Source organism: Rhinichthys klamathensis, unplaced genomic scaffold (genome assembly GCF_029890125.1).
Source record: "Rhinichthys klamathensis goyatoka isolate OS25496 unplaced genomic scaffold, OSU_Roscu_1.1 h1tg000008l_1, whole genome shotgun sequence".
In the NCBI taxonomy this organism is placed as follows: Eukaryota; Metazoa; Chordata; class Actinopteri; order Cypriniformes; family Leuciscidae; genus Rhinichthys; species Rhinichthys klamathensis.
This window is the reverse complement of record NW_026606561.1, coordinates 525,144-550,932: the sequence shown is the minus strand read 5'-3', so window position 1 is coordinate 550,932 and position 25,789 is coordinate 525,144. Positions and strand designations below refer to the sequence as shown.

Below are 25,789 nucleotides of genomic sequence, written 5' to 3'. Positions count from 1 at the left end.
TTCAAGGAGCACCTGAGACACAGAACAAACACCACTGCATTCTCATTTACTAGTGTTTCATGTGGATTCTACATCCTCAATATTTATGCTGGGTTGTTTCAACCCATGTTTGGGTCAAATATGGTCAAACCCAACCATTGGGTTTAAAAATTTAATTTAATTTAAACCAACCGTTGGGTTTGTCCATATTTGACCCAAACATGGGTTGAAACAACCCAGCATTTTTTAGAGTGCTTTAGATTGATCATTGGGCAGAAAATGATAATAGTAATTAGACTGAATTAGACATCTGTCAGGGTTTAGGTGTCATCAGGGGAATGGTTTTGAAAGATTTCAGATCCTCTGTCTCCTTATTCACCGAACTCCATCCAAACATTAGCATCTGTACCTGTGCAGAGACAGCAGGCTGTTGACTCGAGCATTACGTTTGTATGCATGTGCTGGAGCACTATTGACCAGTCTGTTAATGTTTCACACGCACATTCCCACTGTGACAGGATGAGAGCCGTCCGGTTGCCAGGCAGCATGTGGGGTGGACACATCCAGTAGTGTGAAGGAGAGCTTGTGTCTGCTCTTAAAATGTTTCATGGTTGCTGAAGCAAATAATCCAATGAAAATTTGCTGCTACTGCCTCTGATATGTTGTGTAGATTTGGTTTAGAAAGTTTATAATCAGTCTCTATTTACCACCCATCACATCTACTATATTTGAAATAGTCTAACACTGGTGGTTATTTTAGTTTTTATAAACAGAGTTATTTTTATAATCATTTATACTGAATACTTGTATAGTTTTTGTTATTTTTAAAATAAATAAATAGACTTTAGATTAAATGATAATTCGATTAAATGATTAGATGTTTCTACATTTCTGTTTTCGTTTAAAAAATTGAGTAATTTTGTTGTTTTTGTCATTTTTACTAGCTTATAGTTTTTTGTTATTACCCAGTTACTGTAATTACTGTAATAAGTACATAGTATGTAGATGGGGAACAGGACTGTAAAATAATGTGCTACGCTGTTATGATTACCAAAGTCAACATTTTAATTAAATGGAGCGTATTAATTATCATGTTTAATATTCTTAAGGGATCTTGTTGCTGACATCCACTTAACAAGCATAATTAACTTAAGCTGATAATGTTCTCTTAAGGGAAAATGCCAGGATTGAAAAACCGAACCACATGGGCACCACTTTCGCTGAAGACATCCCACATCACTTCCTGTGCCAACGGATGCTCTTTGGGCATTACAGCTCATCTGACATATGTGAATACTGACCCTGAACCTGTGGAGGGTAAGAGGTCATGCACATATACACTAAAAAAAAATGTGACAAACTTGTACCTTTAGGGATACAACACCATGTCACTGGGGCAGGACCATTAAAGAGACATATTTGTACCTTATTTACCCATACAAGTTCATAGCAGTACCTCAAGGGAACATTACGGCACCTTTTAGGGGTTTATAAGGTACAAAGTTGTCCTTTTAAAGGTACTGCCCCAGTGAAATGTTGTTATATCCCTTAATGTAGAATTGTAGTTGGCCTTGACAGTGCACTGCAGAACAATTCAAACACACTGAATATGTAAAAGGTAAGAAAACAAAGACTTAAATAAAACAATGTCCTCGTCACCTGCTCAGGTGTGTTTGTGTATCCTCTGGGGGAGAAGGAGGTCGTGGTGGGTTTTGAGGCAGCGGTGTCTGGCAGGCTGGTCAGCGTGGAGCTCCAGAGCCGAGCGGACTGCTGTTTGGACTGCTGCCCAGGATCAGCGCTGCACACACAGTGTGGTCACAGCAAAGAGTGGGGATGCTGTGGAGGAACAGGTCTGGAGATGCAGTGCTCCAACGGTGAGTGTTTTAAAGCCAGTTCACACCAAGTACGATAACTATAAATATAACCATAACAACAACTACATCAGCATCCACACCAACTGACGATAACGTTTTGTTATATATAGTGTGGTCTGTGTCATTACTGTTATAACTGTGGTGTGGAGTTACCATAGAATTATAACAATTAAAACTTTATTAAGGTGTAATGAACTCTTTAACCCACACATTGTTGTTTACATTCACTGCTAGCTGTTAACATGAAATTCTTATTTAATCTTGACAAACTGTATGTCATTAGGGTTCCAACTTCAATATTGGACCAATTTTTTACGATAAAATAATTGTAATAATAATCCTCTCTCTAGGATTTTCAGGTGAGGAAGAAATTTGGACTTGCATGTGCACTTCAGCTGACACACACAGTCACTACTCCTACTTTTCAGCAAGGAATCTCCAAGCTTACACACGAACACACACATGTTGGGTTTCCATGTTTTATGGGACTTTCTATAGACAACATTATTTTATTATACTGTACAAACTGTATATTCTATCCCCTTACCCTAAACCTAAACATAACCCTCATAGAAAACCTTTCAAGCCTTTCAAAGGTCAAAGATTTCTGGTATTGCCATTCTTATGGGGACATTTTGTCCACATAATGTAGGGTTTACCAGGACAACACACACACACACACACACACACACACACACACACACACACACACGCACACACACACACACACACACACACACACACACACACACACACACACACGCATGATGTTCACATTAACATAGTGGTCCATTTCATTATGACAACTGCCTCATTATGGAAGTTATTGAAAGGTTATCTAAGCTAAGAAAAGCATGACAAGACATGTCATTGCCACTGATCTTTATTGCTGTTCTTTTGAAACACTGATTCCAGATAAAGAAAAAGCAGTATTTCCTTTCTATTGTCACACTACACACAAGATATTAAAATATACACACACAAGCACACACTACAGAAGTGTATTTGGTGTTCTCATAAATCTTCTCTCTTTATAGTGCTTTGTACTTGTACAGTCTGAAGTGTGAGGGCAGCATTCATTATTGCTTAGAGCTCTGTTGGCTCTGTGCCTGCACTTGGATGGTCCTTTAATCAATATACAAATATTTCAATTTGGGTCTTTCTGTAAACATTCGCAATATTGAACATTATTATTTTGTGTTTTGAAACATTTTAGATTAAATCCTGACATTCCAACAACATTATTTTTCAGGTCTTTGAGAGATTGTTGCACTTTTTTTATTTTTTTATTTCAGGTCATCTGTTGCTGGATGAGGATCTGGAGAGGAGCACTTTTATTGTGAGCACAGGACAGATTGGACCGTTAGAAATTGTGTCTGTTGTCATCAGTACCACCCTTGAACTTCCTACACTTGAAAATGGTGCAATCCGCCTGGTCTATCCCTCAGTGCTCACACCTATAGTCAGAACACGAATCCAACCAGGAAAAAGTGAAAATGGGGGGAAATCCGAGGAGAACAGGTAAAGTTAACCTCTTTAATTCTTCTTTATTGTTACTACTATTAATAATTGCAGTGGTCCTAAAAAGTATAGCCACATTTAAAGGGTTAGTTCCCCCAAAAATGAAAACTGTCATTAATTACTCACCCTCATGTCGTTCCAAATCTGCAAGACTTTCGTTCATCTTCGAAACATAATAGAAGATCTTATTAATGAAATCTGAGAGATTTTTGTCCCCTCATTGACAGTCTACGCAACTACCACTTTAACATCAAAAAGTTCACAAAGAAACCGTAAAACTAATCCATATGAATTGAGCAGTTTAGTCCAAATTTTCTGAAGAGATACAATCGCTTTATATTATGAAAATATTTAATTTAGGCTTTTATTCAAGTCAAGTCAAGTCATCTTCATTTATATAGCGCTTTTAACAATGGAGATTGTTTCAAAGCAGCTTTACAGAGATAAACATACAATTTACGGTAACAGATTGTTTTGGCTTTATAGCGATTTTGAATAATGTTATTTTCGGCTAAAGTTGGTTTTGATTGATTCACTTCCAGCAAAATTATCATTTGTTATTACATTAGGGGCCACTGAGACGACGGCGTTCTCTCTAAACAGACTTTAAACGCGAACCTGTGACCTGATGGCGTTCACATGCGCATTAAAAATTGATTCTATAGTTATATTCGTTGGAATATGTGTGCGCAGGTTTGTAATTTCCCTACCAACCATGCCTAAACAAACTACTTGTCTTGCCTATAAATTTGATACCGAATTTTATTTTATCACTTCGGGGTACGCGAACCGGATTTTCAACAACGCTTTATCTAAAGTCTTAGAACGTTAAAGGCTTAGTTCACCCAAAAATGAAAATTATCCCATAATTTTCACCCTCAAGCCATCCTAGGTGTATACGACTCTCTTCTTTCAGCCAAGCACAATCAGAGTTATATTCAAAAATATCCTGGCTCTTCTGAGCTTTAATGGAAGTGAATGGTACCTTATTTTTTTAAGCCCAAAAAAGCACATTCATCCATCATAAAAGTAATCCATACAGCTCTAATAAAGGCCTTCTGAAGCGAAGCAATGCGTTTTCGTAAAAGAAATATCCATAATTATAACTTTATAAACTGTAATCACTAGCGTCCGGTAACGTCAATATACAGTATAGCTTATATAGTCCATTTCCATTAAATATTAAGGCCACTGTATACTCAAATTCATAAAACATACCCTACCATTCAAAAGTTTGGGGTCAGTAAAAATGTTTTTGAAAGAAGCTGCATTTATTTGATTAAAATACAGTACAAACAGAAATATTGTGGAAATTATTATTACAATCTAAAATAACTGTTTTCTATTTTTATGTATTTTAAAATGTTTTAATCCTGTGATGGCAAAGCTGAATTTTCAGCATCATTACTCCAGTCTTCAGTGTCAAACGATCCTTCAGAAATCATTCAAATATACTGATCTGGTGCTCAAGAAACATTTCTTATTATTCTATTATTATCAATGCATTGTAAGGGTATATATTTGATCAAACACTCTTACTTTTTGCTTAATAATTTACACAACCTGAATAACAAAATTGTGAGTTTGACCTCCCAAGAATCCTATTTAACGTCTCTCCTTCAGCCCGACTACGTGCTTTGGCAATGTGTCTGGAAAGCAGGAGAGGATGCTGGGAGTCGGGCAGCAGTGCACACATGCTCTGCTCACCAGCTCTGCCACCAACCTCTCGCCTTATCAGCTCAGTTTCCAGCTGCTGGTTCGAGGAGCCTGTCTGCTGGCCGGTAACATTTATATCTTTCTGTCCAATCTATAAAACATAAGTCACTACAGCAAGAGCTTAAATGTAAAAGCAGGAAAGTTCTAGAACTATGATATCAGGAGGAGGAGACAAAAAGTGGGCTTGTCTCTCACCTGTCTTTGTCTGTCACAGAAGGACAAGAGCCCCCTTTTAAGAGCATTCATGCAGGTCCAGTTTGTGTTCTGAAATAATCCAGTTAGCGTAAAACTTGGCATGGACATCAGTGATTATGATAGACATTAGTTAGCCTGCTAGAAGGAGCCAAATCGTGTGTGTGAGGGTGTGTGCAGAGCGAGAGTGTGTTTGGCTCAGGCTCCAGGCCACTAGAACAGAGGAGAGAGATTGAGGCAGGGTGATATAGAGTCCTAAATCACAGTAGTGACACTGTTCTGCTCCAGAGGAAAGTAGCCACTCTGTTTCAGCCGTCTTGACTTTAATGGACATTGAGCTAGACACTCCAAAGAAATAATTTTTTGAAAACTGAACTATGATAATATAAATTTTTATATTATATAAATATAAAATATATAATACCAACAATATAAATTTACCATGTTAATACAATATTTGTTTGTACATGTATCAGATTATTATAATTTTTTGTAATTAAGTTTTAATTTTACATTTACCATAGTAATATCATGAAATATACAGTATACTGTAGTATATGAATATGGTACTCATTCAGTTCAAAAGTTTGGGGTCGGTAAGATTTTTTTATGTTTCTAAAAGAAGTCTCTAATGCTCACCAAGGCTGCAATTATTTGATCAATGATATAGTAAAACAGCAATATTGTGAAATATTCTTACAATTTAAAATAACCGTTTCCTATTTTTATATATTTTCAATGTAAGTTGTTCCTGTGATGCAAAGCTGAATTTTCAGCATCATTACTCCAGTCTTCAGTGTCACATGATCCTTCAGAAATCATTCAAATATGATGATTTGGTTAAGAAAACATTTATTAGTAGAAGTAATATTATTTTATCAAACAGCTGTGGAAACCATGATTTATTTTTTCAGGATACTCTGATGAATAGAAAGTTCAAAAGAACATAATTTATTTGAAATCTTTTGTAACATTACTTTGCTAAAGTATTCTTTTCTTTTTTCTTACCTGTCCCTAAACTTTTGAATGGCTATAGTATTTTTAAAGATTTTTAAAGAAAGAAACCAAAATAATATCCATTTTAAAAAGCAAATTCTAAAGTTAAAACATATCGTTGTAATCAAAATTATTCAACCCCCATTGCAAATCAGGTTTATTGGCAAAATTGACAGACATTCAGCTGTTTGCAATGAATAAATCAAAAAAGTGGTTTCCCCAAATTCAACTGAAAATGAAACTTTCAATGACTTCTGTCTCAAAATTATTCAACCCCCTCATGGCAAGCATCTTTAGTACTTAGTAGAACCCCCTTTTGCTGTTATGACCTGCTGCAAACGAGATGTATAGCCAGACACCAGCTTCTGGCAGTGTTTCTGAGGAATCTTAGCCCATTCTTCTTGAGCAATGGCATCCAGTTCAGTATTATTCTTGGGTTTGCGTGCTGCAACCGCCTTCTTCAAATCCCACCAGAGATTTCCTATGGGGTTCAAGTCAGGTGAGTGTGACTTGAAGCCTGGGTGGAATTTGAGGTATGCTCGGGATAATTTTCCTGTTGGAAGTACCAATGACGTAGAGTCCTGCGCGGGACTGTTTTCTTCATCCCGCTCCCGCCCGCCGAATTTTTTACCATTACCGCCCGCTCCCGCAACGTATGTGTTACACTCCCGCCCGCTCCCGCAATATGTATGTCCACTCCCGCCCGCACCCGCAAAACTCGGAGAATTTATTCCCGCACAATAATAGAGATGCACTGACTTTGTGTCTTCTCCCGTCCCGCAGGAAAAAAAACGCGTATTTGTATTGCTATTGTTAAGAGATTCATGGGGTTGTTGGTTTCGTTTCCCTGGCCTGCATGTATTCTGACGCACTGATCAGGAAGATGAATAGTAAATGTCAGACTTGCCTTGCTCAGGTTTTGTGCTGTAAATACCTCGTTTAAGGTTCTTTTCCACATCATTGACATCTACATCATGTCGTTAGGCTACCTCCCAATCCCGCAGGGGTTTTATTTGTCCGCCCATTCCCGCCCGCAGCAAAGTTCAAACCGCCCGCTCCCGCAAAATTTGCGTTGGGTCCCGCGGGACCCAGCGGGACCCAGCGGGACTCAATCCCAATGCAGCCCTCTACAATGACACCCAAGCTTCAACTTCCTCAATGACGGCATGACGTTTTCTCCTGGTATTTCCTGATACTTCAATGAATCCATCTTGCCTCCCATGCGCAGCAGGTTTCCAGTACCAGAGGATGCAAAGCAGCCCCAGAGCATCACTGAGCCCCACCATGCTGAACTGTAGACAGTGTTCTTTTCAGCATATGCTTCATTCTTCTTCCTCCAGACATACCGCTGATCCATAGGGACAAAAAGTTCCAGTTTTGTTTTCATCGCTCCACAGAACAGAATCCCAAATCTTCTGTGGCTAATTTATATGATTTTGAGCAAATTGGAGCCGACTTTTCTTGTGCTTTTGGGTCAGTAGTGGTGTACGTCTTGAAGTTCTGGCATGTTTCCACCAAGTCTTGCTGCAGGTCTTTTGCAGTCACTCGAGGGTTTTTCTGGACCTGCCTTCTCAGAAATCTTGTTGCAGCCGCTGATAGGTTCCTTTTTCTGCCCCCCGTCCAGGTAGTGTAACCACTGTTCTTTTAATTTTGAACTTGAAAACTATGCTTCCATAGGTGTCTCTAAGAACATTTTGTGCCTTCGCTATCTTTTTGTATCCCGTTCCTTGTTTGTTAAGGGCGATATCTACTCTTAACTTTTTGGACAATTTTTTTTACTTAGCCGTGTTTCTAAAATGCAGTCAAACGTGACACTCAACAAATCTAGCCAGTTCAGATATTTCATGTGTTCTAGCTCAAGCACACCTGGTGCAACTAATGAAGCCCTTGATTAGTTGTATCAGGTGTGCTTGAGACAACACCTGTTTTGGAGATTTGTGTTGTTGTAAGGGATTATATTTAGGGGATTGGATAATTTTGAGACTGCAGAAGTCATTAAAAGTTGCATTTTCAGTTGAATTTTGGGAAAACACTTGACATTTGTTGTGTTAAGCTATTGCAATTACTTTTGTTTGATTTGTTCATTGCAAATAGCTGAATGTCTGTAAATGTTGCCAATAAACCAGATTTGCAATGAGGGTTGAATAATTTTGATTACAACTGTGCATATCAAGGTTTATATCAAATGTCTGACTGAAATGTAATTCAATTTTATTATAGCTTTAGTTCCCTGAGGCTTAGATGTCAAAGATTCCCACCAATAATATTCTTTAACAGCAACTAATCAAATCAGTGCTGAAATGTCATGTGAACAGGCTCTGTATCCTCTTTTTATGCCGTCTCTGCATTTGCAGGTCTGGAAAGCCCCACCCATGCCCTGCGTGCGGATGCTGACCCCAGTGCACAGTCTGCGTCTGCAACCTACATCACACTGGCCGAGGAGCATCCATGTGACCGACATCTGGAAATAATACTACACCTTAGCGGTGAGAGCTAGGCCTAAAATGTTAAAATCACAAACTTGTTGGCCATTCTGGTAACACCTCCACAGCTATTTTCTAGTTAAGCATGTCATATAGCCATTATCTGCTTGAATGCAGACAGACCAAAATCTCCAAAACTGTGTTTAGATTGCATTTCACTAACATATTGATATTTCAAAGCAGGAACAAATTCTGATTTCATCATAAATTTAGCTTCTCCAGCTCAAATTATGAAACAAAATGTTTGTTTGTTTTTTACAGCTAATGAAAATGTACACTTTATAGCAAAAAATACAGCTGATGCCTTTACTAGTAAGACAATAGACTTTTAACCGAAAGGTGGGACTTCCTTTTCTACAGTTGCCAAATTGAGCATTGCAATTTCTCCCTTCCGTTTTTTTCTATGAGTGAAAAATGATCAGCTAAATACTGTAAATCATAAACTTCAGTGTTGTGCCAAATCTTACCCTTCTTGGACCCCAAAGCATGACTGACTTTTTTGAGTAAACTATTCAGTGTCTGTTCAGAGAAGTCATACAATATCGCTTTTAATACTATACCATTTAAAAGTTTGGGGTTTTGAAAGAAGTTCACCAAGGCTGTATTTATTTGATAAAAAATACAGTAAAAAAAATTTATATTGTAAAATTTATCACAGGAATTTATCCCATCATATTCTATGCAATTTAGCAGAAGGCTGACAAGAAAAACTTTTTGATCAGCTACAGTAGAACAAAATATGACCATAAGGCATCAGGTTTTATAAACGGTTACTTCTTGGATAGGGGTAGAATTTGGCACAATTCCATCAATGTAATCACCTGCAAGTCACTGCCACTGTTGCCTGCAGAGCCTCACAGCCCATTGGTCATCCTAGAGAGGGGCCAGCTCACATTTAGTGAATATGAGCAGCAGATCCGTGCTCGTCGTGATTTCATTCGCTGTGCCCGAAAGGAGGCTGAGTCTGAGAAGAGGGTAAGATTACTGGTGTTAAACACTTGCATTGCTGACTTCATCGTGATTGTCTTTAAGAACAGTATTATATATTTGTTACTGCATGTTGTGTGCATGTGCCTCCCCCAGCTGGAGTTCGTGCGGAGACGCTATCATAAGGATCTGCTCTTGAACCCGGTCCTGATGCTTAACTTCTCCCCAGATCTGCTGTCAGAACCAACAGAACTGCAGCAGGCCAGCAGGGAACTCATCTTCCTCATTGAAAACAGCAGCACAATGACACAGCACAACATCAACAAGATCAAGGTTCTTGCGACCTTCTGTATGATCAGCTGTGTGTGTGTTTTTTTTGTCTTAATTGCTTCAGTACATACTTTTTTTCTCAAAATGTTGTCATTGTTATAAAGCAGTGTTTCTCAACCTCTCCTGCAGGGACCCCCTGACAGGCCATGTTTCTGTTTTAACCCTGAAATGGCACACCTGATTCAAGTCATTAAAGGCTTAATGAGTAGTTGACTAATTGATTAATTGAACTATTCCTACTCTAATTACTCATTAAGCCTTTAATTACTTGAATCAGGTGTGCCATTTCAGAGTTAAAACAAAAACATGGCCTGTCAGGGGGTCCCTGCAGGAGAGGTTGAGAACCACTGTTATAAAGCATAGATCATTGGTTCTCAAAATATTTGCTCCCACCAGAATTTAGTAGCTCGAAAAAGCCAATTAAGCTAATTAAATATGGCCCTGAAAGGATTCCACTCTGATTATGCAGTATTATGCAAGTTGAAAATAAACATAAATGTTCCTTGTGCTTTCATATTTTTGACAGGAGGCGATGTTAGTGGCCATCAAGAGTCTGCCGAGCCGCACCATGCTGAACATCGCTGGCATCTGCTCTCCTGTCAGGCCTCTTTTCAGCTCCAGCAAGCTCTACACAGATGTGAGTCAAGTCACCTTTACTTTTATAGTACTATATACACTACAGATCGTTTCAAATCAGCTTCACAGTAATAAACAGCAAAACAACAATCAATGATGTAAACTTCACCAAATATAGGACAAATTCTAATTCTGCTGTAAGTCATTTCAGTGTTGGTTCAGTGCAGTTCAATAACTTTAATGGCGGGTTCAGAGTCAGACCACACGATATCACCCTGATTTTGGCAAGATCCGTTTGACGTATGGTGTTGTTGTGGTGATTTTGTAAACAAAAATGGCCACCGGGACTCAAAAATTGATAAAGAGTTATATATCATATAGTGTCATAGTGGACGACAACCGACACTGCGTCTTTTCATGAAGTTCCGACAGAAAGACTAGCATCTTCAAAAAATTCCCGCTCCTCCACGACGAGTTTCATCACATCTGTGATGTTGACCAATATGAGCACAGAAGCTCTTTCATACACAGCTTTCATTCATGGCGAAACAAAAGAGAAAATGGTATTGGTAATGGTAAGTGATTCTTACTTTACATCTGAGGCGTCCAAAGACTCCATTTGTCCATTATTTATTTCTTAAGAAACAGGACAATGGATAAAAGGCTCCATTACTTTGTATCTTACGTTATGGCCCCGTAGAAGCCGCTTTTGTAAAAAATAGGCTAACGATTGCGTCATAACCACGCAATCTGTCGCACAGTAGAGAAATTACCGTATAGACAGGAGGAGAAGCTCGTAGGCAATCTTTTACTGTCTATGAGGCGATCGGGTGGACATGGAGGCATAAAGTCAAGGGAGAAGCCCATAAATAGAGAGTTCATAAAAGCAACGGGACAAAATATTTCAACAACAGATTTGTTTCAGATTCAATTCAGATTTGTCTCGGCACAGCTACTAGAAGGTCAGAACGGTTGCTCACGTCACATCTACGTCAACAATTTCGTAGTTTGAGCCAATCTCAGTTTGAGCCTGCGCAGTACGCTTGGCTATCAGGAAGCTAGTGCTTCTAATGGGCTTCAACTTTCTCCGTTGAAATCTATGGGGTCGCTGTGTCCATTTCTTTTACTGTCTATGGTACTGCCTTGCGTTTGCTGCTGTTTACCCATGTTGCTTGGTAACGACGACACAGGAGAAGGCGGCAAAATGCATAGCGTTGCTCGCCTTTTATATATTGACTTTTTAACCTTTGGTTTTGTTTCCAAATTGCCAACACATATGGCACTTGTGTAACCCCTCCACCCGGGTCCCACTCGACCCGCTCCGAGCGGCCTCGAACTCGGGTCTCCGGCATGAGAGTCAGGTGCTCTAACAAGGAGGCTAAAGACTGCAGCCTCTAGCGCTAGAGAGCCTTTTGAGATCAGAGGAGTGAGGTTTACTCACACAGCAACTACTAGCTGGCCTTCGTTACACTCACCCCCCTAAATCTCACTCCCATCCGGGTCACGGCACCAATGTTACCCCTCCACCCGGGTCCCATTTGACCCGCTCCGAGCGGGCCTCGAACCCGGGTCTCCGGCATGAGAGTCAGGCGCTCTAACAAGGAGGCTAAAGACTGCAGACACTACTAGCTGGCCTCCGTTACACTTGCATCTATCTGCTGCAAATGTACTGCAAATGTTCTAAAGAAAGCGGGAATCCATTTCTGCTGAAGGCGAGCAGAAATTACATACAATCGTCAGGAAAGTGAGTGCGAACGTTCATATCAGCAGCGAACAGTACCGGATTTCACATGAACCATATCCCAGATCACCCTTTTTAAGCAGACTCGGGTATGGTTTGCAGGTGCACACCAGAGTTCAGAAAACAGTATTCATATCATCCGAAGGAACCAAACTCTGACGTCATTCGAACCCGGGTGCACAACAAAAGTGCTAATGTGAAAGCAACCTAAAGTTAATAAATTATGAAACGAATTCAATTCAGCTGTAAGGAGCTCTACAGAAGACAATAGTGTCATCATCCAGCTCAATTCATTGTTCTCATCTAATAGTGCCAATGTAGTTAAATCGATAATGCAGTATTAAGGCCTGTTCACACCAAGGACGATAACTATAAAGAGAACGATTAAGATAAAGTTCTAAAAGCATTCTCAATATTAAAGAATAGCAGAGTTCACACCACAGCTATAGCGATAACGGGACAGAGAAACAATATCATTGGAATCACTTTCAGAATGATTTTATCCAGCTGATGAACGATAAAAACATTGACGGCCAATCAGAATCCATCCTGCTGTAACGAGCTTATGCAGACAAAGACGCACTTAGAATAAAGAGAATAATATCATCCGCTGGTGTGGACGCTACTATAGTTATCTATAGATATCTTTATAGTTATCGTTATTGGTGTGAACGGGCCTTTGACTGAATATTAAGGGGTCAGATTTACTAAACAGGGCAAATTATCATGAGACTGCAATCCCATAAAAGGGACAATGGGAGTGGAAAGTTCTGCAGGTGATCTACTGACAATGCTCAAATTAAAGAACACAGAAGCAGCTATGTCAAGCACAAAATGGGTTAAGATATGCTTTAAGTCTGCGGTTTGCACTGGTGCAAGGTGTTAGTAAATCTGGCCCTAAGCGTCTTTTAAACCCCAACTAAGCAAGCCAAAGGCAACAGTGAAAAAAAAAACTTGGGGAGAAACCAGGCTAAGTTGGAGGGCCAAATGAATAAACATTTAATGCAAGCTGCATCACAAGTCAGATTTGTAAGTGTTTCTCCAGACTCATCTTAGCTGTAGTAGCCAAACAAATCATTGTGTTTATTTCAAGAGAAACTCAGATGGAGGCTACATAGGGTTCTGGATGTGTGTGAAATGGTTGATGTTTACCTGTGAGGGACCTGGGGCCAATTGATAACCATCTCTGTCCAGGTCTCTACTACTGGTTTCCATGACGCTGCAATATCAGGTTCAAGCAGGTCCAGGGTCTGGCAGGACAAAGTGCTTTAAAACAGCGAGAGCCATATGGCACTGTCATGCATTTTACAGCACTCAATGATAAAAAACAAAATTGTTTGCTCCATTATGCACCACTGCTCCACATCTACATCAAGAAAGGCTTCTCTAGAGAAGTTTTTCATGTCAACTTAAGCCCTATGAACCATATTTACTTTTTTTAACATTATTTTTTTACTAAGGCTGTGGTGGGTAGACGTTGTTGATTAACTCTTTTATGATAAAGCTATGTTTAACTTGGAATATTTCTTTAAAACGTCACTGTTTAAGGCTAAAGGGAATTCTGCCATTCTCTGCCTCTCTCGTTTCTCAGAGTACAGTGACTCGGGCATTGGAGTACATCCAGAAGATGCGCACAGACCAAGGTGGTGCTAACCTGTGGGGGACACTGTCCTGGGTTTATCAGCAGCCCGTCCACCGCAGCTGCCCACGACAGCTCTTCATCATCACGGACGGAACCTTTAGCAATGTAGGCCGTGTGTTAGAACTGGTCAGGAGGAACGCATGTAACGTCAGGTAAAAGTAACGTTACATTAAATTGGCATTGAAAACACTATGCCAGGTAACACAAATCCTATAAAATAATACAAAAATGTATCTAAACAGAAACACTTTGTTTCAGCAAAAAAATATTACAGGTAAAATCTGAAAAGCCAGATCAAACTCATGATCCATATCAGATAATCACATCCATATTTTGCTGGAAATGCTAATATTGGAAAGTAATTATTTTAACCTAATTAACAAAACCCCAACAAGTTACGTACAATTAAACAGTAAAATAAAATACCTGGCAATAAAATAAAATTAGAACAAAATAATACATAAAAAGAAGAAATAATAAAATAAAGGGGGGGAGGGAGGGTGGTTTGTTTAGGGCTTAACTGTCTATATTTTGTCAAATAAGTCATATATTATTTTGTTGATCCTGGAACAACATTCCTGCCCGAAAATGGGCAGGAATGCTGTAGTCTCCAGTCGACTACAGCATCCGCTCCCTAACTATACATCAGCGAGTCTCCAGTCGACTACAGCATCCGCTCCCTAACTATACATCAGCGAGTCTCCAGTCGACTACAGCATCCGCTCCCTAACTATACATCAGCGAGTCTCCAGTCGACTACAGCATCCGCTCCCTAACTATACATCAGCGAGTCTCCAGTCGACTACAGCATCCGCTCCCTAACTATACATCAGCGAGTCTCCAGTCGACTACAGCATCCGCTCCCTAACTATACATCAGCGAGTCTCCAGTCGACTACAGCATCCGCTCCCTTACTATACATCAGCGAGTCTCCAGTCGACTACAGCATCCGCTCCCTAACTATACATCAGCGAGTCTCCAGTCGACTACAGCATCCGCTCCCTAACTATACTTCAGCGAGTCTCCAGTCGACTACAGCATCCGCTCCCTAACTATACATCAGCGAGTCTCCAGTCGACTACAGCATCCGCTTCCTAACTATACATCAGCGAGTCTCCAGTCGACTACAGCATCCGCTCCCTAACTATACATCAGCGAGTCTCCAGTCGACTACAGCATCCGCTCCCTAACTATACTTCAGCGAGTCTCCAGTCGACTACAGCATCCGCTTCCTAACTATACATCAGCGAGTCTCCAGTCAACTACAGCATCCGCTCCCTAACTATACATCAGCGAGTATGCAGTCGACTACAGCATCCGCTCCCTTACTATACATCAGCGAGTCTCCAGTCGACTACAGCATCCGCTCCCTAACTATACATCAGCGAGTCTCCAGTCGACTACAGCATCCGCTCCCTAACTATACTTCAGCGAGTCTCCAGTCGACTACAGCATCCGCTCCCTAACTATACATCAGCGAGTCTCCAGTCGACTACAGCATCCGCTCCCTAACTATACTTCAGCGAGTCTCCAGTCGACTACAGCATCCGCTCCCTAACTATACTTCAGCGAGTCTCCAGTCGACTACAGCATCCGCTCCCTAACTATACTTCAGCGAGTCTCCAGTCGACTACAGCATCCGCTCCCTAACTATACATCAGCCAGTCTCCAGTCGACTACAGCATCCGCTCCCTAACTATACATCAGCGAGTCTCCAGTCGACTACAGCATCCGCTTCCTAACTATACATCAGCGAGTCTCCAGTCGACTACAGCATCCGCTCCCTAACTATACATCAGCGAGTCTCCAGTCGACTACAGCATCCAGAGCCGAAAATTCTAACTTACTTGTTCTTACTTGCATCCAAACATAAAAGCTAAACACCTTTTACTACAGCAAAAGATGCTCAACACATTTCACACTGGTAAACACTTTTGTCACCGGCTAAACACTTAGGCCAGTTAAACTCAAATCAATTTTATCCAGGGCATTACCATGGAAACACCCCATGCCTCAACAATGTATCTAAATCAAAAACACTTTAAATGGATTTCTAAACAAATTTTCTGGTGTCTTTTCTGTATGTCTATACACTCCAGTATCTGTTATGATTTCACCTTAAAAGGAATATCCCACATGACATTGTAAAGCTGAAGCTGAGAAAAATCATTTAATTGTAGCGTGGTTCACATTATACAGCACATATAGTTTCCCCTCCCATAAATCACTGACTAATGTTTCGAGAGAAATGCTCTTCAACAAACACAGACACACACGCTCAGATATAGATTTCACTGTACTGGAACACAGACTCATTATTGATACTCAGTCAAGACATTTAAAAGCCTTCGACCCAGACGGAGCAGACCTGAATTCAAAACAGCTTGTGTTGTGTGTGTGTCGTCTGGATTCTGTTTCCACTCAGACATTTAATTAGCGAAATGGTCCAGATTATTGTCAGGGGAATACTAAACATATTCTATTTTCTCTCACTCTCAATCCCTCATAGCAGACTGGCAATCCATTGCAGACAAACATATATGTCTTGAGTCATGAGAAATCGAATCACATACATACATATATTTCTTTACTACTAAAGCTGCCAGTTTGCTACGTTTCAATTAATTATTAAACAGCAGGCACAAACTATGCAAAAGCAGTGTCCGAATTCACTCACTCGTTTTCATTCACTTAAGTGGACTATATTAGTGGAATAGTGAATGAGGGTATAGCGGGGCGATTTCAAACACAGCACATGCCTAAATGCATTAAGTTGCTTCCATGTGATTGGCTGATTAGGATATTTGTGTTAATGAGTAGTTGAACAGGTGTACCTGATAAAGTGGCCGGTGACCGAATTTATTAATTTTTTGTAAAAACATGGATTGACAATGTGCTATGAGGGATTGAGAGTAAGAGAAAAGAGATAGTGCATGTATAAAGGATATTTGCCTACCTATGTTATAACGTATTTTTGGTGTTACAGGTGTTTCGGCCTGGGTCTTGGTCCCCAGGCCTGTCGAAGGCTACTGCAGGGCATTGCCAAGGTTACGGGAGGCAGTATGGAGTTTCTCAGTGAAGAAGAGAGGCTTCAGCCTAAGGTGCGAGAGTACACAGCGCCCTCTACAGGGAGCAGAGACAGAACCGCTATTATCAACTCTGCTTTTATGACATGCTGAGGACAATTTGATTTAAAATGTGCTTTTATGGAAGTTAAAAAAAAGATTTGTTATTGTTTGTTATTGTTATACAAGTACAATATCTTATATTGTCAGGCATGTGATCAGTTGAGGACAAAAAAAATGGAAACCTGTTTTCTCCCATTCTATAAGACTATTATATAATAATTATTATTATTCACAATACTATTTAAATAATCCATCAGAATATGACTATTGCAATAATACTAATAATACTATAATACTATATATATAATTATATTTATTATTATAAAAAAAATCAAACAAATCAATAAATATATTCAATATATCAGTATATTACTTTTGCAATAATACTATTGTACTATAAAAAAACATATTTAGTAATAGTAATAACAATTATTATTTTATTTTACAGAACAACAGTAACATTATATTATTTATGACTGTCTTAATTTATTAATTACTGTAAAGCTTTATTTTGGTTACAAAAAATCTTACTGGTAGCTGAAAATTTAAATCTAGCCAAAATATTTTATAAACTAATATTGTGTAGATGTGTAGAATTTTGTGAATGATGGGCATCTAAATTACAAAAACATACTGTGATAAGTGATGGCATTACTTGGTAAAACTTTGGTACCATGGTACTGAAATTCTTGTGCCACGGTATTTACATTGAACTCCAATTGAAAAATACCATGGTACTATCATGGAACTTGTTCAATATACCATGAAAGTACAGCGTTACCATGTCCAAAAACATGGTAGTACCTTGAAACTTTCTGTGGACATCAGCAGAGCTGCTGTTGTGTAGTTACTAATGTTACAGTTATTCTCTACAGTTGATTAAATGTCTAAAGAAAGCTCTGGAACCCGTGTTGACGGATGTACGGATTGACTGGTATGTGCCGGACAATGTCGAGGCGCTTCTCTCACCAAATGAAATCCCTCCGCTCTATCCTGGCAACTGCCTGATTGGCTACTGCACTCTCTATGACGTATCTGGATTCAGGGCCCAGAAAAGTGAGGTGAGAGACTGTACATTACCACACTTAGTTTCTTATGTTCAATATATGCCAAAAGAAGAAATGTTAATATAAACTAAATGCATAGATTTGTATAAAGTCTTAGTGTGTGCACAATTTCTCATAAGCAGGTGAAGCCTCGTTCATACAGAAGCCGCCCACGTGGTTCAGCGGGGTCTGTTTTCGAGCTCTCACCCTCCACTTCCGAGCTCCTTCAGCCTCTGGTTCCCCCGGAGGAGCGCGAGAGAGATGCTGTAAAAGAAAGCGGGGGGGAGGGAGACTTTGAAGAAGCACTGCGGGAAATTTCTCGAGAAATCTCGTCGGAATTCTCCTGCGCACATGCCACCGATATTGCTGTCAGCCCGGGTAAGACTATGGGATCTGTTTAAGATTTAAGTGCATTGCATTGTGGGATAGCACATAATGTGCTTAAGGTTGTATGTATTACATTGGTTCTCAACCTTTTTGACTTCAGGGCCCCCACATTGTCCACAACAATTTCTGAATCTCACTTAAAATTTGTACCTGAGAAAATATTTTAGAACTTGACATTAAATGTATATTCATTATAAAAATAACCCAATAATAATAAATGTCTTGATTTTTAATGGTTTTAGCTTTTTTTAATGCTTGTTTTGTCTTATTTTAACTCATCTTAAGGCCCACTTTGAAGTTTGTTGAGGGCCCCGGGCCCCTGGTTGAGAACCACTGACATAGTAATAGAGCACAGTGTACATCAAAGTCCCTTTAAGACAAGTCATTTCATTCGGCGGCCATCTTTGAAACACCTCTCAGGCATGCAAGTGCAGCTCCCATCTTTTTGAATGGGGAAACATCAAATTCTCCAAAACTGTTCGCCAAGCTTACGATTAAATTTCATATTTAAAATAACCAATCAAATCTGACAACAACTGTCTCATAAATTTTGTTTCTAAACGCTCATATCATGACAGAAAACGCCATTTTGGCTGGATCAAGCTAATGCGCAGTGAAAGCGAGCGTCTGGCGGCAGCTGCAGTGATGCGATGACTTTACCAATCGGCGATTGGCTCTTATTTAGAAGGCGGGACTTATTCCGCCATATTGAGCATTGCACCTTTCCCCATTCAAAACAATACGAGTGACACATCTTGTGTAATTCTATAGTCTTTGCATACTCAAAGGGATAGTCCACCCAAAAAAGACACATTTATGCAGTTTTTCCTCTCTATGAAACACAAAAAAAGTTATTTTGAATAATGTTAGTAACCAAACACTTTTGGTTCCCATTGATTTTCATTGTATTTTTTGTCCATACAATGGAGGTCAATAGGAACCGAAACTGTTTAGTTACTAACATTCTTCAAAATATCTTCTTTTGTGTTCCACAGAAGAAAGAAAGTCACACAGGTTTGTTTTGAACACAATGCAGGTAAGTAAACGATGACTGCATGCTGGACGGATAATTTTTAGGTGGACTGTCCCTTTAAAAAAGCAGTAGCAGCCATTCCAAACATGCCTTACGTGTGTTATCTACAGGTGGTGACACTGACTACAGCACCAGCGATGTGCGCTGGCGTATTCAACAGGCTTTGTATGTTCAAGATCAGTACGTGTTGACACACTGTTCTCTGAGCAGCGAGAGGGCCTTTTCGTCTGTTTCTTCCCAAGCAGAGAGCTCTGTGCTGGGCATGGGTTCTCTGCCACATGGCTTGGAGAGAATGGAGCCAACACAGGGTCGAGGCCTCTCCCGCTGGGAATCTCCGTGGACTCAGAATGCCACCTCTTCAGGGGACACAGATTCTGCATCAGGGAAGGTGACATCAGCATGACATTTGTATTTAAGAATTCACTTCACATTGAGTAGAGTTTAACGTCAGTTTACATGTGCAATACCAGTAATTTAAACAAGACAAGACAGCATTAAAGGAATAGTTCACTTAAAATGAAAATTCTATCATCATTTACTCACCCTCAAATTGTTTCAAACCTGAATTAATTTTTTTTCTTCTGCTGAACACAAAAGAAGATATTTTGAAGAATGTCGGCAACCAAACCAAGTTGATGTACCCCATTTATGACTTCCATAGTACTTTTTTTCCTACTATGGAAGTCAATGGGGTCCATATCAACTGTCTGGTTACTGACATTGTTCAAAATATCTTCCTTTGTGTTCAGCAGAAGAAATTCATACAGGTTTGAAACAACTTGAGGGTGTGTAAATGATGACAGAATTTTCATTTTAAAGTGAACTATTCCTTTAACATAAAATAGAAATAAAAAAAGTATAATCCTAACCATGTTTCTGTAGGCTGGCAAGCTCTTAGACCGTGATGAGTCTCGTCTCAGGCAGAGGGCGCTAGCTCGCTCTGCTCTGGCTGGCCGAAGTTTCTCATCTCCGCAGGGTGACCTGGACATGCACCGCCTGAGGAGGGCACTAGAGAGGGTCTCATTTGAGCAGGCCTTGGGGGGCCGACTGGAGGAGAGTGACACAGACACCCAAAGCACTTCACGAGGAGGTTTATCCCACCCCAGTCTGACTGACTCCAGTGAGGGAAATCAGTCTGCAGTCATATACCTTTATGCATTAACATAAATACACAGATGCATATCAAATATGGTCCTATTATTAAGTAATCTTTTTCTTTTCCCTTATCACTGTCTATCCAGATGGCCTCCTGTTCCCTGCTTCCCCACTAGACTGGGACACCTTCACTGATCCTGAATGCCTGTTTTCAGCCGCTCCTCCAGGCGAGTTCCAGGCTTCAGGGGCCCAGTGTCGCTCAGTGATCCACGGCAAGCTGGGAGGACGGGCCGTATCCTGGGAGGTCCATGTGGATCTGTCCCTTTTGTGGGACACTGAGAACTCAGCAACCCTGCCACCCAGGACGGGGGCCTGGGATGAGATTATCCACCAGCTGACCGCACGATCTGTCATCACAGACTTTGAAAACATGGCGGAGAAAGAAACAGATATTGAAGTTGAAAGAGGTCTGATAGGAATAAGAGTTAAAAAAAACAAAGTGTTTGGGGTTTAAATCAAAATATTGACTGTTCCATCAACATTTTCTCTTGTTTGAATGTGTATTCTGGTACGGGTGTGAACGTAGGTCCTTCCAAGCGGTACAGAATGAAAGCGATCCAGACCAGCAAAAGCTGTGGAATTGTCTGCATGTACACAAGCTTCACCACTACAGACACCAATGCAAGAAATCAACCTCAGGGCACAGATGCACGACACACAGGTACACACAAACAGCACATGTACACCACACACAATCTCACATAAAGACTGTGACACAAAACAGATATGCTAATCTAACAGATACATCTTTTATTGATGAATGAAATGAAATTCCCCTGTGTTTGTGTGTGTGTGTGTGTGTGTGTGTCAGGTGTGCGGTTTGTTACTAGACTCAGTTCTCATTCCGGCAGCAGAAGACAAAAGTTGTGCTCGGTGGGATTTGGACGCCACCCCTCCAGCAGAGGCAGTGAAGAGACAGAAGATACACACACCTCGACAGGTATCTAATCAATTATATATGTACACCCACATATAGTACATATAAGTAACATGCCACATACCAAAGTTTATGTTCAGTATTTTCTTTTTAAGAAATTAACACTTATTCAGCAAGGACACATTAAAATGATCAAAAGTGAAAAAGATTTCCATTTCAAATAAATGCTGTTCTTTTGGACTTTCAATTCATTAAAGAATCCTGAAAAATGTATCATGGTTTCCACAAAAATATGAAGCAGCACAACTGTTTTCAACATTGATAATAAGAAATGTTTCTTGAGTGGTCAATCAGCATATTAGAATGATTTCTGAAGGAGAATCATGTGACACTGAAGACTAGAGTAATGATGCTTGAAATTCAGCTTTACCAGCACAGGAATAAATTCCATTTTAAAATTCATATAGAAAATCAGTTATTTTAAATGTAATAATATTTCACAATATTACTGTGGGGTTATTTAGTTTTTAGTTTGGAGCTTACGATTTCAGCTAACTCTTGCCATTTTTGCACGCAATATGCATTAAACAGTCCATAAACAGACCCAAGGCTCAACAAGCACTTGCATAAACACCAAAGCAGACACCTGAAAAAGGAAAATAATCTGAAATACCAAGACAAGAAACCATGAGGCTATAAAAAAAAATGTCTTTGCGTTCTGTGCAGTGCAACTCTGACTTTCTATTCTGTTTTCTTGGACCCAGACAGAGACGACACACCTGCATCCCCTTGTAGCATGACATCCTGGGATAGCAGTGAGTATACAGTATGAGAAAAAAAGGATGGAATTAAGGTGCGGTCACATTAGCGAAATTTTGGTGAAATGTCTTTCAGGCACAGGAGGGAGCGTCAGTCCATCAGCGGTGTCGTCTCGCTCTCAGCGCTCTGTGGAGAGCTTCTTCGGCTCCAAGTCTGCATAAGTATCACAAATTGTAATGATTTATACTTTATTATGCTATCACACTGAATTTCATTATATTCTCTTCAGGTTCAATCTGGGAAGACTAAAGGGCAATAATGGAAAACAAGCTCCTCTCAAACCTCACTGTTTCTCTGCAGAGACCGACAGACACATAGAGAGAGACAAGCCTGACTACTTGCCATTGGTTGGTGTAATTGCATATTGTGTGCTAGGCAGATTACTTACAAATTGTAAACCATTAAGGATTACAAATTACATTATGAACATTTTAGTTAGTAATGGAATCTATTAGATTACTGATCTCAAGTAATCTAATCAGACTACTTTCCGATTACATTTGACCTAACTCAGATAACAGATTTGAATGGGATTGTGTACCATTTTGATTAATAGTAATTAAATCATATCAAATTAAATCAAATATTAAATCATATTTTGAATAATTAAATCATAAATAAGTACAATTATAATTCAAAACATCAAAACAAATCAAAATAAAACACTTGAATAGTAAAAATATAAATATTTTATTTGTTTACCTGCATGACCAATAACCAACATCAGTGAAATGCAAACATGCAAATGTGTTGTTAACTTATTCAATGTTAACTTTAAGTGACTTCAAGTAAATATTTTAGGTTCAGCTGACAAAAAAGTTTGGGAATACCTGCATTATATGAACAAACATTTATAAAGATAAAGAGTGATGAATTACATGGCCAAAGTCTGCCGGGTTTTAAATATTTTTGTCCAGACTTCCGGAATCAATTAGTGAAGGTCACTGGATATGATGATGGCATAGTATTTTATAGCCGTACAGTACATTGGCATTGTTTAACAGATTGAGAGGTGCTTTTGTCCCCAAATTTAGAAGCATTTAGATCGCAAATTAATTTACATGACCATTCTATATTGTGAATATAGTCAAAGCTAAATGCTATGACACAATAGGATTTTTTAGAAAATAAATTAAAAAAATAATTGAATTATTTACTGCCATTATGTGAATATATAATCATGTAATCATAAAAAAGTAACTGTAATCTGATTATTCGCATTTTAAAACGTAATATAATCTAATTACAAGTACATATTTAAATTATTTTTGTAATCCAGATTACATGTAATCAGTTACTACCCAGCACTGCATACTGATTACAGAACTACTCAATGTAAAGCCAGTGTCACTCACTTTACTTCTCGTGTCCCCACAGGTACGCCTTCAGTTGGCGTCCGGTGCGTTTCTGCTGTCCGAATCGTACTCCGAGTGCATCCAGATCCCTCTGGACCGCCTAAAAAGAGCGTCCCCGTACCTGAGCCACCGCAGCAGTCTGAGCCCTCCTTTCCATTGTACCTCACCACCCGCCACCGCTTCAGCGAGACACATGCAAGAGTCATGGCCCAACCCTTTGGAGGAGGGTTCTCCAAAATTGATGGGTGGAGTCCCACAGGTTGATAGTGGGCGGGGCTCTGAGGCTGACACGTGTGAAGGTCCTCCGTTGGATCCTGCAGATCCTCACGGAGAGAAACTGGAGCAGATGGATGTCGAAAGCTCCAGTTGGGCCACGGCGGTAGCTCTGGCCTGGCTGGAGCACCGCTGCGCTGGGTTCTTTGTGGAGTGGGAATTGGTGGCTGCCAAGGCAGATTTCTGGCTGAAGTGTCAATCGCTGCCAGAGGGCGTTGACATGGTAGGGTTGAGGGCAGCGGCCAGGCAGCTTTTTCTGCTGTTGCGTCACTGGGACGAAAATATCAAACTGAACGTGCTCTGCTACAACCCCAATAACATGTGAGGAGCTGACCTCAAAGATGAAGTTCTTGGGTCTTTAATTGAATTTAAACCAGGGAATTAATCCTGTTGGCTAGACTCGCAATTCAACTTTATAGCAGAATAGAATTCATCTAAGATGTCCTTTAAAAAGGAACGGAGATAAAGCTGAATTGTGGGTTGTGTTTCGGTTTCTCTCATGCCCAGACCACAATACTGTACAAGCTTTCCCTTAATCTATGGGCGTCAGTATAATTATGCAGTAGAATGTAGTTCACCGTAATCAACTGCAGGTCTGACAGCACTTTATGCTAGCAATAGCAAAATGACTAGTTTTGAATGCTTTATAAAACCAATCTCCAACATAAACAGCAGGCATTCTTGCCTTAATTTACACTACCATTCAGAAGTCAGTAAGATTTTTTTTTATTTTTTTTTAAATGTAATACTTTTATTCAGCAAGGATGCATCAAATTGATCAAAAGTGACGGTAAAGACATTTACAACGTTACAAAATGTTTCAATTTCAAATCAATGCTGTTCTTTTGCTTTCAATCCATCAATCCTAAAAAAAAAATGCATCAGTTTTTAAACAAATATGAAGCAGCACAACTGTTTTCAATACTGATAATAATAAGAACTGTTTCTTGAGCACCAATTCAGCATGTAATAATGCCGAAAATTCAGCTTTACTAATCACAGGAATAAATTACATGTTAATATATAAATATATATAAAAAAGACGTAATTTTAATTTGTAATATTTCACAATATTACTGTATTTTTGATCAAATAAATGCAGTCTAGGTGAACATAAGAGACTTTTCCCCAAATTTCTTACCTACCCCAAATTTCGAACGGTAGTGTACAGCTGCTTGAATCTGATAAATCTGTTTGTTTGTTTTTTTAAATCAAGTTTTAGACTAAACTGGACAATTCCAAACCACCTTTTTCTTTCAATGACTGATTGTCAAATTATTGGTAAATTCCATTTTCTTAGGATCATTTGTTTGTTTATATCGACTGCTTGCTTTTAGTCTTCTTGAAGTATTTTCGATGAAGGCATTTCGTTTGTTCCTTCAAAGTTAGTTTTCTGGTAACACCACATAAACAATGTGCAAACCATGGGGCTATATTTTTTCATGTGCAAAAAAGGGATGATAACTATGGTAGTATATTAGAGATACAATGAATGTTATGAAATTATGACTTTTTATTTTGTATCACTTACAAATCTATACAATAAAATGCTCTGAATGATACCAAATGATGCTTCTTCAGGTTAAGATACAAGTATAATTTCAAACAGTAAGGGCTGTATTCGTTCACTGTACCTTCAACCTGGTTTTGCCCAGACTTTTGTAGCTGTGAGCCTGTCATTAACCTTGGAAATGGAATAATATCACGGACTACAGTTGCATTGTGATTAGCGATAACAC

General features: G+C 39.5%; 2 protein-coding genes across 3 annotated transcripts in view; both read left to right on the top strand.

Annotated features, from left to right (window-relative positions):
* Nucleotides 1-25,789, top strand: part of eif4e2 (eukaryotic translation initiation factor 4E family member 2) — a 139,607-nt gene that overhangs the window by 55,991 nt on the left and 57,827 nt on the right. The gene's annotated exons all lie outside the window — the stretch shown is intronic.
* On the top strand, nt 879-24,526 carry vwa5b2 (von Willebrand factor A domain containing 5B2). 2 transcript variants are annotated; one of them, XM_056260133.1, is made up of 21 exons: nt 879-1,296; nt 1,647-1,853; nt 3,149-3,374; nt 4,998-5,155; nt 8,633-8,764; nt 9,612-9,736; nt 9,845-10,021; nt 10,545-10,655; nt 13,927-14,129; nt 16,964-17,078; nt 17,981-18,166; nt 18,292-18,529; nt 19,682-19,959; nt 20,454-20,691; nt 20,813-21,133; nt 21,253-21,387; nt 21,538-21,666; nt 22,368-22,418; nt 22,498-22,573; nt 22,652-22,769; nt 23,800-24,526. In XM_056260133.1, the coding sequence occupies exons 1-21, from the start codon at nt 1,158-1,160 to the stop codon at nt 24,373-24,375; spliced, it is 3,939 nt and encodes a 1,312-aa protein (XP_056116108.1). In that variant the 5' UTR covers nt 879-1,157; the 3' UTR covers nt 24,376-24,526. The 2 variants fall into 2 exon arrangements, with proteins under 2 accessions (XP_056116108.1, XP_056116109.1); XM_056260134.1 differs by having other exon boundaries at nt 880-1,296; nt 18,295-18,529.